The sequence below is a fragment of the Echinococcus granulosus genome (genome assembly GCF_000524195.1).
Source record: "Echinococcus granulosus chromosome Unknown EG_S00067, whole genome shotgun sequence".
Lineage (NCBI taxonomy): Eukaryota > Metazoa > Platyhelminthes > Cestoda > Cyclophyllidea > Taeniidae > Echinococcus > Echinococcus granulosus.
Genome location: NW_020170447.1, coordinates 297,696 through 315,883, shown reverse-complemented (window position 1 = coordinate 315,883; position 18,188 = coordinate 297,696). Strand labels below are relative to the sequence as shown.

The 18,188-nt window shown below is 42.4% G+C and overlaps 2 protein-coding genes across 2 annotated transcripts; both read left to right on the top strand. All coding sequences in view use genetic code 11, as the record gives it.

Moving 5' to 3' along the window:
- Positions 1-593: 593 nt before the first annotated feature.
- On the top strand, positions 594-1,265 carry EGR_06993 (Trafficking protein particle complex subunit 6B; the record flags this gene model as incomplete). The annotated part of the gene is made up of 6 exons (XM_024496242.1): positions 594-680; positions 713-789; positions 821-938; positions 970-1,053; positions 1,085-1,178; positions 1,222-1,265. The coding sequence occupies 6 exons, from the start codon at positions 594-596 to the stop codon at positions 1,263-1,265; spliced, it is 504 nt and encodes a 167-aa protein (XP_024349359.1).
- Positions 1,266-4,113: 2,848 nt separating this feature from the next.
- Positions 4,114-18,188, top strand: EGR_06992 (Guanine nucleotide-binding protein G(s) subunit alpha; the record flags this gene model as incomplete). The annotated part of the gene is made up of 12 exons (XM_024496241.1): positions 4,114-5,071; positions 5,150-5,515; positions 6,641-6,761; positions 6,808-7,195; positions 7,236-7,457; positions 7,501-7,672; positions 8,456-8,646; positions 8,693-8,849; positions 8,908-9,040; positions 13,559-13,790; positions 16,610-16,703; positions 18,079-18,188. 12 exons carry the CDS (start codon positions 4,114-4,116, stop codon positions 18,186-18,188), a joined length of 3,144 nt encoding a protein of 1,047 aa, XP_024349358.1.

Genomic DNA, 18,188 nt, shown 5'->3' with positions numbered 1-18,188 from the left:
CCGAGTGTTGTGTCTTCTTTCGTCTTCAGGGAGTCTCGGAACGCTATATTAATCATATGTCTTCTCCCACTTTACTGTGAACTGGTACCACCTCATGAAAGGGTCGGGGCGATAAATTTTCATCATTTCAACTAAAAGAGATTGTATTATGTGTGATCATGGGTAGGAAGATTGGTCTCAGTCCTTATTAGCTTAATCTACATTAAGAGCAGGAATCCGCTAGTTAAAAACCCCTAAGGCTTCGGTTTGAGCAAGGAAAACCCCTTGCTAAGGTCTTTTCCTAACCTGTTTATGTGCATTGATGAGACTGTGACCTTCAGATTAAATATGATGTTTTCTCTTGCCCTTCAAATATCAAGTGGATAGACAACTATAAATACTGAGCTTGGCCAAGTACACTAACGCAACCTGTAATAAACTCGCCACAGTTTCAAAAATTTTGTTTAACTGTGACTAAAATCGGTCAAAATGCCTTGAGTTCTTAAGATTATAGTTTTCGCAGAAATTTTATAAAACTTTGAATAGGTCCAAAGGTTATCGCGGAATTGTTTTCGTGTGCACTTTTTTGGGAAGGTAGTGTGAGGGCGTGAGTGATGGAAGAGCATTGTGACGGCGTGAGGCAGTCATTCGAGTTTCTATTTTATGAAATTATTAAATATTTTACAAATCAGACCAAGCATGTATGACGTCTACTCTAGCCTTATGTCAATAGCTTTCTGATGGACATACAACAGCTATACATCTAATCGAGAACATGGGTTATCGTATTGGCCAACGTTCCATTGAAAGGTATTTTGTGGTGACATTAATAAGTCATCAGATTAACGAAGAATAGTCCTCGGTTTACATCAGAGATAGAAATCGTCAAGTTTATTTGCAGGGGATACTGGTCTCACCTTTTCCAGAAGGATATTAGTACATTGAAAACGAATAATGCCGTAAGATGATCAAGTTTAACTTATTTTCTAGGATGTGTATGTGCTCATTGATAGTGATTTTCCGTATCTCACTCGCATTGAGCCAAGTCAGTTATACAACCCAAGTGTTGAGATGGTATCTCAATGTTTTTCCCCCAATTTTCTAGATTCTGGCTTTTGCTTGTGGACTTCTAAGGGGTGGTCTGTCAAGTCTTGGCGTTAGTTGCATAGTGAATGCAGAAATACCAAGGATTCCAACTTGTAATTTGCTGCGTATTATTAACTAATCCTGCTTCCTGAATAGGTCATTTCACTGTCCGAGTGTCACCTCGTTCAAAAACGTCTTGACTGTGATATAAAATGAGGTGTTTTGCATTCTTCTTCCTTCATGTAATGTAAATATATTTCCTTGACCCAATATTCTGTTTCGGACTTTTGATTCACATTGGGTTTTTTTTCCCAAACAGCTTCGGAAGCTTACAGACATGGTAGAGATAACTGATCAAGTAATTTGCTACCTGCAAGTATTCTTGCAACTATTGACGTCAGACTAATGAATGAGTTGTTTAAAGGGGCGTTTAGTTCACGTTTGTAGAGCCACACTACTCCGGCGTATTGGGGCCATTTTCGGTGGCCATTCGGAAACGTGCCTCGGTTAAATTAATGAGGATTTGATTCTCGGAGTATTAAAATGGGTGGTTGGCGCGGTGATCTATCGACGATTCCTCCCAGTTAGTTTTCTTTGCAGAGCGGTTATTTGGAGGGCTAGTCGCGGAAAAGTTGGAAATCGATAAGGGTTCGAGATCCACTGGAAGATCTGCCTAGGTTGTAGGGTTTCCTGGCTGTTTGTGTGATTATCACCTCTCAGTATCGCAGATTCTCTCTGGCAAGTTTCGATGGAATTAATCATTTTGTAGTAGTTTTATGGACCCGAAAAGTCGCATTAGTTTTCACACAATTGTAGTCGGTCGGTATTCAAAAAGCAGGGACAAATGGTAGATGAAATTAAAAGGTAAGCACTGAAGAGACCCGAAGGATCACCACAGCGTACGAATATGGTAACTGTAGATTCATGCGCTTTTGAGTTGCTCAATTTATGCCCAGGAGCGAATCAGTACAGCGATAAAACAGTTTTTCAATCATCTAAATTTTCGACTACCCATTTGTGCTTGTAGTCAGTAGGAGAGGGTTTTACAATGGATTTCAAGTACTTTATAGTTAACAAGTAGCGTCCCAATGGTCGGAGGTCATGGCGGCATCCAGTACCTCCATTCATCTCTGAAAGGACTGAGACACGAGTTGCTTCAATCTACTTGGTGTGTGCGTAGGGCTCCAAGTCACCAAACTGCTAGAGACTGAAAAGCTCCACATAGTTGGGAACCTCCAAATGGGAGCAAGTTTTCACATTGATCCTTCTTGGCCATTTTGAGTCTCTTATATTGTGGATATGAGAATAGTCATGCAACCTACCCGTCAAGCTTAGTCCTTTGGGAAGTTAAATATTCCACTATTTTCGCAGCAACGATGAGAGCACAATTGCAAAATTCCAGAATGGTGGCCTTTAATAATCCTCTTACTTAACCTCAACCATAAAACGACAAAAAGGTCATGATTTTGTGACAACAGAGTAGTTGTTTTGACCGCACCCTTAATTACACGGATTATTGAGCTCCCCTGAGCTTTAACACATTGCCATAAGGGCGTCTATGGCGTCTCAGGCCTTCGGCTTGTCAACGACGAATTGTTCCTCTACAGAGAATGATCTTGGCGCTTTATTAACCGAATAAAAATATCGAATTTAATACCGGAAACCCGGGATAAATGTTGCATAAGGATGTATGTGCTGTGGAAGGCTGCATTTGCGAAGACTCACAGCAGAAGGGTTATTGAAGCTACGTCCACCATTGACAATTATGCTAATCCTGTGCTCTCCAAGAAGGCTATCAATAAATGAAGTCCCAACGGGTTTGAACGATCTAAAGATACCTATCATGAAGCCATCATAATACTTGTGTAACGATGCAAGTATTAAGCAAACAAATTATGATTCCTCTACGTCTCCACTAACTGAATTGAACTTAAGTCGATGGCGGAGCAGATGTGAAAGGAGGTCAATCTAGCAAGGAGGAAAAGGTGCTAAATACTGTCCTCTCCTACTTTCAGGGCAATGCTCCTCTAATGATGAGTGGCATGTGGAATGCGCCCGTCACCAGGCATCGTTCACCCTTGAGCGGTACAAGGCGAGGGAATTCTTACGTTTTGGTTAACAAGAATGCCGGAAATGTGGATCCGTCAAAGTTGACGAGCCACACTAATGACGTCGGGATCACTCGTTCTCCAGACTAAAAATCAACGAATCATTTTTACGTCTGGACCGTGGTAGTTTTCACAGCGCCGATTGCATTGTGATCGCTGATGCTCAACGAGAGATGATGGATACGTAATGAGACAACTTTTGGACCGTACATCCTACCACTCGGACCCCTGAGTTGTGGCATCCCCTACCTCCGCCGTGTCAGCATGCCCGAGGGATCATGTCTATACCATTCTAGCCCTCCTGTATTTTGACAACGAACTGTCTCTCCCTACTGGTGTGCCTACCTACATCTTCAGAATTGGCACTGCCACAGCAACAAAATTACCAGCCATCTCCCGACTGTAGCAGAAATTTACAAAAGGGTAAATGTACTTAGTAGTCTATTCACTTCCTGCCTATTTTCCCGGTAGAACAATATCATCCAAATCTTAGAAAGTTTGTCTTCCTTAATGAGTTCACATGAGATGTAAAAAGGTGTCGGATTTTACCCAAAAGATTTGCCATAAGCTGGATTCTCGATTAATACAACACCTTAAAGCCTCCTGCCCAGAGGAGTGTCGCTTTGTCAACACTGCTTGCCGCATCAAAACAAAGCTGTTTAAAGATAGCGCAATTAAGATGTCAAAGTGATTATTAAAACGCCTCACTGTAGTAATTTGTGGAAAAAGAACTTTTGAAAAAACAAATACATTTGGAGCCCAGGGATCTACAAGAATGCCTCTTCTATGTTGATTGGCCTTCTAAAAATGGTGCTATATCAATTAATTTAGTGGAAAGCTGGAGAATAAAATAAGCTCTGCCGTTGATCGATAAAGAAGTTTGAAATCCTGCATTCCTCGCAATTCATGAAATGGTGGGTCTAATTCACGCCTTAGGAGCATGGACTGTTTCTCTGGTGAGGATAAACGCCGCAACGACTACTTCCTCCGTATTATGCAACAACATGGCATTGAGAACCGCAGTGTACATCGCATCCTCCTCATTGGCACTGGTGAGTCGGGCAAATCGACCTTCGTGAAGCAGCTTAAGCTGCTCAGTTCTCCCCACGGGACATTTCCCGAGGCCTATCGATCTAAATTCCTAACCGAGATTCAGCGGAACATCATCCAGGCTCTGGCCAACATCTGCACGTTTATGATCGCGGAGGACATCCCACTGGAGAATAGCCACTCCGAAGAGATGGTAGACCTTCAACGGAAAGTCATTAAGATCTATGAGGAAGTGAGGATTAATCCCGATGCAATTGCACGGTACACGGTGGACGCTGATAGTGAGACCCGGGACAAATTCTTCGGCATGTGCGCGAGCCTCTGGTCTGATCGTGCTGTGCGGGCTACTCAGGAACGTGGAAACGAGTTTCAACAAATCGATAGTGCAAGTTACTTTCTGGAAAAACTGAATGTCCTTCGACAACCAGACTACTTGCCTAGTGATAAGGATGTGCTCCAATGTCGAACGCGGACTCTTGGTATTCACACGGAGTCACTTGTCTACAATGGCATCCCTTTTGAGATGGTGGATGTCGGTGGGCAACGGGAACAGCGAGCAAAGTGGATTGAAGCGATGACAGATGGAGTGACAGCGGTGATCTTCCTGACTGACGCCTCGGCATATGACACGATGCTGGAGGAGGATCACAGTGTGAATCGTCTACGAGAATCCTATCAGCTGCTGGGTCAGGTTTGGACGAAAAGTCTATTGAGGGATAAATCCTTTATCCTCTTTCTCAACAAGCAGGATAAGTTGGCCGACAAGGTGAGATCAGGAAAAAATCCGATTCTAAAATTCTTTCCCGAGTACAAAAAGGGACAGGTGAAGTTTACGATTACTTTTCTAAGTGAATTGCTAATGCAAAAAAAGAAAAAGAAAGGCGAAATGGAGGTATGGAAGAAGCATTTTTCCTACTTTCTTCCAGCTGCCTCTAATGCCGTGTTAGGGAGGCAGGACGAGATGGGGGCTATGAGTATGGAAGAGGTTTCGATGGAGGAATATAATGAGGTGCAGACTACGTTAAATAAGGCGCTCCACGGAGAGGCTATAACAACCTGGCCTTTGACAGGGGATGTAAGGGAAAGCACAATTGACACCCTAATGAACGACATTGAGTTCATGCAACTGTTTCGGAAACTAATGAGCGTGGCCTTGTACCGTACCGTCACGGTGACCCACTTTATCAAAACTCTTTTTCTAGCCCAGTGCGAGGAAACAAAAACGCGAAAGATTTACCCTTTTCCCACGACAGCGATTGATAAACGCAATGTCATCCGAGTGTTTGACTCCTGTAAGGAGATTCTGCAGGGAAAGGCGCTCAGTGAATTGGTTGTAAAATAAACTACATGCCGAAGTCCACTTCCAAGGTTCAGTTATTCATGCAGCCAAAAATGGCAAAACAAAAAACACCGCTGGTTATTCAGTCCAAAAAACCCCACGAATTGGAATTGACAGAATAAAATTTGTTTATTTTTGCATTATGTAACAATAAAAATGGAAAAGCCTTGCTTTTAACACTTACTATTATGTGTGTAGGAGATAAAAGTTAATGATATCAAGACGGCTGTGTTGCGACAATTAGGAGAAATGTGCACTAAAAACTATTAAAAATCGTAGTAAAATTGTAGAAGACAAAGCTGGCTTGAACGTTTATTTTACAACTGCGTAATCTATGCTATCAATATACCTGTTTGTGAAAGAAGTAAGGTCTAAGTTAAATATCCAGAAAGCACTGGTAGAAATTTTGACTAAGACCACATAAAATATATCATTTTACTGTATAGCAGTTTGCTTTTAATTTTTAAACATCTTAGGTTACTAATAAAGTCTTGGTCATAGTAATTTGTTTCCATCCTTATCGTGTTTGAGTAGGCAGTGAATGATTGCGGTCAGTTCGAAATTGGGCCTGCCTTATGCGCGTCGGTGTACATAGTTCTGAGTGTCAAAAATGGTTTTAATTACATTCTTAGTCCAAATATGCTGACGATTTTTATATTACTGTATCAATTTTTGTCTCCTAATTTCACTGTATATAGCTTGTCTGCCTCTAATGACTCAAATATCAACAGCGGTGCTGCAATATGTAAGTTGTTTAATTGTATTAATGCTGGTAGCACATTTATTTCCCATTCATCACTCTGTACGCTCAGGATCCAACGTTTCACTTTCCTGTCCTTTAAGTGGACCGTTGTCTAGTCAAGGCTCTGTGCTTTGGCTGGGTCCTTTCAATCATACACTAAATTCAACAGACACACCTCAATTGGATAATGTCGCCATATCTTCTGATCGTCTTGACATTTTCAATGTTTCAAGAAGTCATGAAGGAAATTATTCTTGTTTTCGGGACGGGGAGTCTACTGCTTTCTGGACACTCTTTGTTCTCGGTACGTTAACGGAACACTTTATTCTCTTTTAGACATTCCTACTCTTCCAAACAATTTGCGACTATCCGCTCTTAATCAGTCCACAATATTTTTACGATGGAAGAATGACAGACAAGTCCCAAATTCTCTTATCTATGAGATTCAAGTTACGGGGTATGGTTGTCAACTTCTGCCCTTATTGCTTTCTTTTCCATTAAAGGCCTCAAAACAAAAGTTCAAGTGTGTCTGCCGCGCAACAGAAGCTAGTTGTCAATGGTTTGAGTCCATACTCAAAATATTTTGTTCGTCTCACTCCTCGTGACCCGATTGGTCTCGGGCCAGTTAGCTTAAATGGCAGTGTCTGCACGAAACCCGGTACCCCCACAGCAGCGCCAAATATCACCCTTACCTCTTTCACCAATACCTCTGCTACTTTTAACCTCTCAGCCGGCGATATTACTCCCCTTAGTGACAATTCCTTTTCCTGTCCGGGGTCCTACAAACCACCCGAGCACCTTTTCGGCCCTTTCTTTGGTTTTCGACTAGCCTTGGAGATGCTGTTCTTTCGAAAAACCATCAATGTCACACTAATCAATAACCAAACCGAGGTATTTATTTCATATCATTATTATTATCCCCTTCCTAAAGTCCTACACCGTGGAGCAACTGTTGCCATACACGTCTTATCGTGTAAATGTGTCTATTTATAACGGTCGAACGTTCGGACCTCCATCGGTCCTTAATTTCACGACGCGAGAGGGTCTACCCGACCCTCCTCTACTCCAAGTGGAATCTCGTTCCATAGACTCCCTTCGAGTCAGCCTCACTTCTTCCGACAACCGCGGTGTCGTGTTGGGCTATCTCATCAAGGTTTGGCTCGTTTTAGACTCCTCAGTCTTTTTTGTATACATAGTGGACAGAATGCAGTAACTCATCGACAGTGGCGTCAGCGGAGACGGAGGAGACGTACTTTGCCATACAGGGGCTTCGGAATGCCACTTGCTATCAAATGCAAGCTGCTGCGAGGACCAGTGTTGGGTTGGGTGATTTTAGCCTCCTTACACAGGACTTTACTTCTTGCCCCGGTGGGTTTATTCTCCTTTGTATCACTCCACTTGTAAGCTCGCAGAATAGCTGAGAAACCAGTAACATAGGCAGCACAATCAGGTCTCCGTGTCACGCGCATGGGAATCAGATCACAATACATTGGAACCACTTGTAAGCCAGAATGAAGTCATTAAAATTTTACATCCACTTGATGGATTTACTTGCCATGAATTAGATTGTAAGGAGTTTATTTGCTGTCTTCCTTAAGTCTGAATGATGTTTTATGGGGAGGCGTGTTCTGTATGCTTACTGTTTTTCAAAGGAACTTTTGCTCAGAGGAGAAAACGCATAATAGCAAGTACCTTCACGGGGTTGTGTTTCTTCATCCTGCTGCCATTTTGATACTGTTCAGCCTGATACCTTGGTTATTCCCAGTTTTTCGCCTTTACTGTGTTCACATAAACATTGGGTGCATTTTTATGAAGGGCTCTGATTTTATCCAATTCCGGTTGTCATGCGGAACTCAAGATCGGATGTAGTCGCGAAAATCCGATGCTTTTCGATGGACCTTCGGTTTTGCGCTTCTGGTTCACATATCCACGGCAGCTTTTTTTTCTAGCATTGAGCTGGCGAAGTGGAGATTGTTATTCCTTTGGACTGGATTTTTTAAGGTCGCTACTGATGTAACATCTGGGTTACCTCTGAATACATTATAACTCATACGGGCCTGAAAGTTGGATTGAGGGTCTAGAGTTTCGTGCCATCGGTGTGAGACTGATAACATCCTAGTAGTTAGGCGTACAATTATGTTGTGTGTCTAGACTTCCCTCCGCCCACGTTGTTCAACATCTCGGCCACATTGGAAGGAATCAAGGTTTCCTGGGTATACGCCGACCCCCCATCTTCCCCGGATGGCAACCATTGCTTCCTGGCCTGCATGCAATCCACCATCTCAAGCATCTGTGAGGAAGTCACCTTCAATTCCACTTTCCGGGATAATGGAATTTTCTCGGTAAGTTAAATTCCAAAACCCATTGCAACTCCTCATGCCTTTGTAGTACACCTTTCCCTTCCGTGGTGTGAATCTTCTTGGGGGTCAAGAAATCGTCCTCAAATTTACTGTGCGGTCGGTCTGTCGGCCCCGCGACTGTAAAATTGATTGGCCTTGTCAGGCTCTCGGTGCCACCTCCAATGTTCTCCAGCTCGATCTGGATCGTAAGTATCTTTAATTTAAATCTCATCCTTTCATTTTCTTACTTTTTTTCCCTCCTAGACCTAGCAGAAATGTTTTCTCGACCGGCCGAATTCGGTGAGTTGAGTGACAAAGCAATCGGTGGGATTATTGGTGCCGTCTTCGCAATTTTCCTCATGCTTTGCTGTGTTGGGGCGCTCTCCATTTTCTACTGGTGAGTCAATCAGTTATTTGTTTAGAAACGCCTAAAGGAGTGAGATGGATCTTAGGTCCAAAAGACTTCTGTAAACGGCGCTATTTCAAATTCTATGGAATTTGTCTTACCTGAGGGTGATGGGATCAACAAAAGTTACGGTTCAAATTTGCTTTTGGGGTGTGGCTAGGAAAGAATAAATTGACATGTATCTCAGTTTAGAAAGGTTACCCGGCGACTCTCAAATTCAACGCTGAAGAGATTAGGTGGCGGTGGTTCATTCACTCTTGTACAATTTGAAATGCAATCGGCTGAATGCATCCAGGAGGGATCTCCTTTCCGCTGTACTTGAGTGGCTACGATATCCTTCATTCCCCAATTTGATTTTTTTGGAACACTGTAAACGGTTAATCTAACCCCTTTTACTGAAGATTTTGGAAAAAAAAATGAGCCTCTCCCGACTTTAAAAGTAGAATTTATCCCACTTTTTGACTCAAGAAGGACTTCAGCATATTTTTGTTGCAGTTTCACTTTATGTGTTTTTTACTCCCGCTCTTCAATTTGGTAGGATATAACCTAACAGGCGGCCTACTTTAAATCATGCCTGATTGAAAGGTAGCTTCGAGATTCACAAAACTGAATCGAGGGGTCCGCTTTCTTTTTATGATGCGGTTTCAAGCAGCTCTTTAGGAAAGGTTTGCTATTTGTACAGTTCACAACGAAGTACAAATAAATTATGATTTATTTAAATCGAACGGTTCATGTATACTTCTTTACTGCGGCTTTTTCCCATTGAGTGCGTTTTTTCGTGAGCCTTGAAGAGTGCACAGCAGAAACGGTGGAACTGCCTAATTACTCCAATTGGTCAGTTTGAGGTCTTGCAACACCTTTTTTAATAACTATGAGAATTTTGTTGTTGATGAAGAAAGTGAATTTCATCACAACAGGCACACATCCAACTTGATCGACTGCCTGGTACTGTGGGAATCTCACTTTGTTTAGTCTCCTTCGGCGTTTCGGTTAAATCGGAAAGTGTAGAAGCTGTGAAATTGCCTTAGAATTTATTCAATAAGTAGCTTAGAGACTCTGTTCTCAAGAGTAAAAACGACATTGCTTTAATTGAACCATTTAGCTTATTCCAAAGTTTGTAGCCACAAGTGTTGAATTGATGCACAACGGTTTACCTCTTCATTTTTCCTATATACAAATACCTTATAGTTGTGGCTCTTCTCGCTCATTTCTTCAGCCCATTGATTCTCATTTCAAATCTGCTTTTCCATGTACCCAACGACTCTGTTTGACTTCATTTCCACCACGTCAATGTCAAGAGCATCTTTGCCGCATGCGCAATGAATGGTGGGATTCGCCGAGGCCAACCACCCAGTCCAGTCATTCTCGCGCAATCTAGTCGCATTGCAATTTGTCCTTATCTTCAACATCAGTTTTGCTGATTGTCCAAGAGATGGCCCACTTTCAGGATTATCCACGAGGAGGGCTTTCCAACATATCTGGATTTGGCCTAGCGTTACCAGGTCCACTTGTGAGAAAAGTAAGGAAGCCAATTGCACAACTCACCAGTAATCATGACTCCTTGTCACTCACGTAGCAGTTTATTGAACCTTCGTTGTCAGTCTTGTCGATCCATTTTCATGATGGCAAACTTTTATCTACCTTTGTTGGCAGATTGGTTTTGATAGTTTAGGCTTTTTGTACTTTGCTTTACATTATTCAGCAAGTTGGACACTATTCAGGCACTTTTAAGTGCATACAGACTTTTGTTTACTGACTGACTTGGCGCTGGACGCCTATTCTCTTCTATGCGTGGTCTTAAGAACTTCATTATATGAACGAAGTCTCCCAGACGCGTCTTTTTGCTCACATGACTACATCGTATAATTTACATTACCATGGCCGCTTCTGAGACAGGGTCCTGCCTTTTAAAAGATGCCCCGCCACAGCTCTTGGAAGGCGTATTCTACTTAAGGATATGCCACTCAAGAATTTGAAAACGTAATTATCAGTTGAACAAGATCTTGCATATTTTTTTGACTAGCATCAACCCATTTGTCTGCGGCACGGTTAGTGTTGACCACAGCCATCGTAAATTAGCAAGTAACACGCCACACATCTGCAATGCTGGCAGTTACTGTGCTAAAGCTCATGGAGCAATATTAGCGCGGAAAACGACCGAGAATTGTCCGTATTTTGATATTTTCTTGAGAAATCTGGGGGGTGGACGGAGGAGGAGGTGTTTTAAATTGCCATTTCAAGCGGAGCATGCGACTGCCTCTCTCCAGCAAGCTGGATCTGAATTGTGCGTGTGAGGACATTTAAGCATGCTTATATCTGTGCTTTTCCCAGTCCTGTCTCAATATTCGTTGTCGACAGAAAATAAATCAAAATAGTCCGATTTTTGAGTGTGCAGAATTAACGTTTAAAAGTCCGATACAGGGTTTGTCCACCTATCTAACCGTGATCTTGGCCGGAGGTATGAAAGATGCAACTACCTCAAGTTAGGTTTTTCAATTGAAATACCACCGAAATATAAGCAAATATCATTCAAAATCCTCCAACTTTGAGCTCTCAGTACTTGTGCGGTGCTTTTATAGGTTCCAACTTGCCCAGGTTGGCTACTAACCAGAGGAGCTGCTCGTTATAAAGTAGCTTATTCGCATTTAATTTGCAAAAATACTTGGTTTTCCTTGCTTTTCTTCCGCCTCTTCGCCCTTAAAAGCTGTCATATTTCTTATCAACGTAAAGCCACAATCGTTGTTGACGCCGTGGGATTGGGAAGGACAAATTGCGTAGTTTGTTTTTTGGCTGATTTGAAAAGATTAACTTTCATCTTCCATTCAGTCCTGCATTTACCCGCCTACAAATCAGCTAATTCTACGTTTATTCCATTCGTCTATTCACTCATATCCATTTCCCATCGCATGTACCCTTCATGCATTTAACTTGCGTTTTTGAGATGTGAAAGTGTCGTTTTTTGTGTTATCAGCAGGGTTTGGCATTTACGTGATAAGTTCATCCATTCATTCACTCGTTTTGCCGTTATCATCATCCTTCTAGCATTTTTCCAGGTTAGCGCTGCAGCCATCATATACGACTATTCCCAGTCGATACGCGTTAGCATTGTTCCTCGTCTGTACCATGACCTGGTACGACTGAAATTCTATTTTTGCATTACTAGAAGAGTAATCACGAAAGGGGTGAACTGCCGTTTGCATGTATCAAGCGACTGACTTGCAGAAACTTATCGGTGTGTAACCGTCAGCGCAATACCTGCCTCGATCGTGATTTGTGGAAACGGCGTCATTACTCTAACTATTAACCTGGGAATCTTGTCTCCAAGGCCTTCGTTCAAAGGGGTCGATTCTCCCCAAAAGGGAGCATTAATTTCACCAGCCAAATTGTTTGCCTCCACCTTAGCGGTTGACGTCGTATCAAGAACAATTTTGTTTGGACAAAGTTTATGTGGGCGACCTCACATCAACCAATTGGAGCGTCATGGTTAAATAAACCATCGTCTTTTATCAAAAGGTGAATAAATAGCGCTCCTAAACGTACAAAATAACTACACATAAGCTCTTTACCGCACTCATTTTGGTATTTCCGGGTATTTCGATTTTACTCTAGTGCCTAAATTATTCTTGAAGGTTCTGTAAGTCACAGGAGTCTGAAAGTAGCTTAATTATTGGCGTATAGAAAAGGCTGGAATTCTGGTAGCAGCGTGGAGGTTGATTCGTTAAGCATTGAATGTGACCTTGTTGTCGCTTGAACACTCAGTGCACATTATTCTTTTGTAAATGCATATTCCCCTGGCGCCATAGTATCAACTCCAACCTTCGGTGAAGAAGTATCGAAAGCGGCTATCAACGTTGCAAGGGGCAGTGTATGCAATGTATCCTGCCGCCAGTATAATGATCAGCTTAGCCTCTAAGACGTTGTTACGAGGCGCCTAAGTTGATCAGTGGCATTGGTGTAAACGGCATGAAATTGCGTAGATGGCACGGACAGACCTCTACGTCGTCAGCGTTAAGGTCGGATGGTGAGAACCAGAAAAGGTCGCGTGTTTGAATGCCGTTTAATCGGGTTTTACTTTGCTCCGAGCTTTTGTGACGTTGTCAGAGGCAGCGAAATTACCATCTAGACAAGAACAGGGCTATTGAAGCAAATGCCATTCGTCTAAAGTCACTTCGGAGTTGCTTGGTTATGAGAGCATGAAAATAGAAGGGCCGATAAATAATCCTGCAGATATGACCTTGGCGGAGTTCCATCTCACCGGTATGGAGATCGGATCTCATTATTGTAGTTTAACTGCACGAGCTTTACATTTCCCATGGTTTTCGGTCACCGTCTTAGTGGTGAAGTACTTTGTCAACAGTCTGCAAGCCTTTATCCGGAACCAAACATCCTAGCATTTTTGAGAGACAGGGAGTTCGGGATACCTCAACGAGGGTTTGGCGTATTAACATTTTCTTGCTTTGAAATATTTCCAGTGTTTACCTTTACTGTCATCTGTTGGTAACTCTTCAGTCGTTCCTCGCGGGTCTACAAGCGTCGCGGCGTGGTTGGTAGCCTGGGAGACGACTTTGGTATGGGCTGCGGAGGTGGCGATCGGACAGACGATGCGCGTACCCCGCTGGTCACACCGAAGATGCGTAGCTTCGAGGACAGTCCGTACAAGCCCATTCCAGCCGAGCGACTGGCGCAACACGTGGCCAGCTATCATGTGGACGATGATGCAGGCTATCAGGCGGAGTTTGAGGTAGGCATTTCTCCGCTTTGCTGTCTGGATATGAATTCGGTGTTTTCTTTTTCACTCAGCCCTGTTTTTTAAGCTTCAAGTACGTGTTTATTTATCGTCCAATCCCATCATTAATTTATTCAACTATTTTTCAAGCTGTCATTTCAATTTTTTTCGTCTGCACCTCTGACTAGCTTCAGTAAATCTTGGACAATTTTAAGTCTATCGGACTTGCGACTTTCTATTCATTTATCCCTCTGTCCATTCAGTTCTCCATTTCCGAATAATATTTTCCCATTCGCACATTCAGCCATCGTTCACGCCAACTTGTTTACTCCGTCGTCGAACCGTCTGATCTTCCTAATAAGTATTAGCAAATGCTAGAAGTGAGCTATGGGCTATTTCCTCTGCTTATTAATCCATTCGATTTCCAGCGGTTCACAATTTCTTATCTATTTTCTCACCAATTTCCATTTCATCCCTCAATGTATTTTTGCTCAGGTGGTTGTGCTGATCGGTCCAGCTATCAGCTCTGCTCAACAATTCGTCTAGTTATCCATTTAACTCAATTTACCAATTCATCAGTTTATTTCTACGTTTCCCCACTTATCTCTACTAAGTAAAAATTTGTTTGATCCAACTCTCAATAACCCATCCATTTATTCGTTCAACGCCTCATCCATTGTTAAGTGCAGTCTTCTATTTATCCACCGATTTGTTGCTACTTCCAGCACTTCAATCCGGCAACTTTTTCTCCTGCCTAGGTGAGGTGAATCCACTTGTGCGCTTTTGACTTCTTACTTTCCGCTGATTCCTTCCATCTATCTCTACCTGTCTATCCACCTGCTTATCTCCGATTGAGTTATTGTCCAACTAGTATGTCCAGGGTCTCATCTGTCTATCGACGTAATCGTTCGTTCATTCATTCTTCCAATCATTGGCCCATCCAGCTATCTTTCTGTCTAACAACCAGACACTGTAAATGTTTGGCACAAGCCTTGATGCCATCAAGCGACTTGGTGCCATCAACGACTTATTGATTCATTTATAAGTCTAACCAGCATCTAGCCTTTTATTATTTCATCTGTTGACATTTGTCCATCTCTTCATGCGCTTGTGCAATGCCTCATTCATCAATTCAAACCCCTCAACTCAACGCATTCAATCTCGAGCTTATTCTTATACTTACCTACCCAACTGCCTTCAATGGTAGTCACGAGTATTTTGCATAAAAATGCACACGCAATTGGCATTGAAGTTGGAGTCTTACGTATGCGCTTTCCCACAGTATCAATCGTGCCCAAACGTACTATTACTGAAGGCATAATGTCATCGTTAATTTAGTTTCCGGGGTGTCCTGATTTCGTTTTATCAAGTTTTTACCCGTTGATTTTTCTCGGACATTTTATTTCCAAATTTAGTGCTTTTATCTCCCTTGAAAGTGGATTCACGTTGGTTGAAACACTTGACAATTAGATATAAAAGTTATGGCCATGTTGATGCAGAAACATTGCAAGAGCTATTGGTCCCTATCGCTTTCACTTTTATTACTTTAAGGACAAATGGTCTATTTCTGTTACACTCTTCCCATTCAATCCTCCAATGGCACTCAATTTCGAGCATTCCCAAGTGCCTTGCATGTTGGGTGAAAATCCAAATTAACTGCTAGAGCTTCCGACTAAAATATCCTTCTAGCTCGTTTCATGTGGTGGTCGAATTAATATCCATCAACCCGTCCATTCGTCGATCCTATTTATTCGTCCACTTGATTCATCCCTCAAATTTTCTGACTAGATACAGTCATTTCGTGTTTTACTCCTTTACCGGCCTGTCATGCCTCCGATCGGCTATTCGCACATCCAACCTCCCATTCAGTAGCATTCACCCATGTATCCACCCACTAATTCTTAATGGCCCAGCCATCCATCCGGAATGGCATCCATTTTGGAGCCTGAGCTTCCTTTGGTTCCCTCATCTAGCTATTAATCCTATTCAACTACCAGTCTCTGTTCAATCTCCCGACTAGGTACTGACGTGAAATTGTATCGAACTATTTAGTTTCACCCCTTCTAGCTTTCATTCGGGTTATCCTTTTGGATTTACACTCACTCATCCGCCATTTACTACACAAGTTATCATTGGTTTTGATTCTCAAGCATCCATTCTTTCACCAAAGCGTCCGCTCACTTCGTTGCTCATCCATCTGATCATCGGCTTATCTGCCATAATGCAGGAAATGGTATAAAAGTTTTGATAGTGGCATTAAATTATCTACCTAAGACTAGCTAGCTACGTATCCTCACTGTAGTGATGCGATGTCTTGATCTCATTTTACGGTATTATGATTTGTCTTGACAAACGTATGTCATCCATCCAAGTTACGATCTTTTAGCCTTTGGAACAAAAACAGGGCTTCCATCTCGCACTTTACTGACTGTCTACACCGATCAAAAAGACCCTCTCAAAGTGCAAACTCTTGAAACTTTACTATTATTTTCACTTACATATTCATTGGTAAAAGTTACCATTAATGAGACTGGAGGCAACAAACTCCATGCATCAATGTCCAGGTGAATAGATGGAGTAAGTCCACGTGTAATTCCACTTTAATTGACTTGCAATTCAACAAATTGTAAACCCGTTAGTCCTCAGCTTTCCCCTATTGACTTACCTTGGATTTGAGAATAACATTACTTCTCAATACATTACTAGGTTGTCTTTCATTTCAAGCGATTAAATTGAAGACAAAAAAGTGAGTTTTGGAGGGGACTCGGTTATGTGCATTTAAACGTCAGTACTTTTACTGCGTTGCCAGTATTCTCACCGTCTTTTATTTCTAGGCGATTGAACAAAGTGTCCGCACCAGCTGGCCAACGTCGGTCGCTCGTCTGCCGGATAACATGGCCAAGAATCGCTACACCAACGTTTTCCCCTGTACGTTGTTCTTTATAGCCCTGCAGAAAACCAGCAGAAGAAGAATGAGGGGTATAATTAAGTCTAAGGGTAGGTATCGACCAGTAGCGCATCTTCTTTAAGCTCAAATTTCGTCCAGCATTGTCTTTCCAAGTCAGTGACTCATCCACCCTGAGAGGGTCTGATAAAATCTCTCTTGAGAGTGGTTGACTAACTTGTGCAAGCTGGTTGAATTTGGTCCGGAGGCTGCATCTTCTCTCTAAATTATGTAAAAACAGCGGTACAAGGCATCACAAATTTGTGGTTCATGAGTATTTTTACTGTTTAGGATGGATAGCTGCACATCGGGTCACAAATTGATTCGTTTGTCATCACCCTAAAGACAGTTTTCAACCTCCATTATTTGAAGTCGCCTAGAAATTGGTGCGATTTTGAACGTGAGAATTGTGAAAAGTGAATCATATCACCAGGCGTTCCCCCTCTTACACACCTCCCCAGTTGTCGCCGTTTCTGCTTCTCTGACAATGAGTAGTCATTTGTGACCTCGTTTGATCGTCGAAGTATATAAATCAGTAGTTTTATTACCTGATTGGAATCTAGCGATATACTCGTTGCTTTGACTGCAAATTCGTATGTGATTCACTTTGGCAGTTGTAAAGGTTCTGGGAGTTAATCTCACCTTGCTATCTATTTCTATCTACGTTCTTGTGATCATAGAACGTTTGATTAATGTGTAAGCAAATATTAGTGTCTCGACTAAACAGCGAATTTTAGTACCCTCTGAAGTGTGTCACGGTGTGTTCCATTGGTAATAGCTACTTCGAAAATAGTCCCAGATGGGTCGGCCTGCTGGAAGTTTTTATTTTATGGCTGGTTCCCGAATATTCTAGCACGTCGTGCTCTCGCTCAGGCCCTCTTGATTACCTGATATCACGTATCGATGAGCTAACACCAAGGTCAATCAAGTGCCATGTCTATGCTAGACTGGGACCGTTCCTGGTCTTTTATTATCCCCTTTGCTTACTCGCACAAGTCAGCAGTAGAGACATTTGTACTGAGGTCATGTCTGTTGATCGTTTGGTCGGGAGGTCAACAGTACTCGAGTTCACGCGCACAAGCCCAGTTTATATCATGGGTGGCGGATGCGTCTTTTGCATTCTCCGCTGCCTGATTCCAAATGAACTGGTGTCCCACCAGCGTTTATCTGCCTCATGAAGTTGATACCTTTAACTCGATAATCAGCTAAATTGCGGAAAAAAAAACATCCAAGCGCTTGTGCTCACTGTTCTCTAGGGCACTGTTTACTAAACTGAAAATTGTTAAGAATCCGAGACATGGTGAAATGCGGGAATCGTATCTAACTTTTCTGCTATCCTCTCAACTGTTTCCATTGAAGTGATCCGGGAATTCTTCGCTCTCCTTATTCACGGCTATGGTCAGTTGGAATTCTCTGCTGCTTCCTTTGCCTTTCGCGCCCATCCCGAATTCGTACGTCGATGGGGCTGA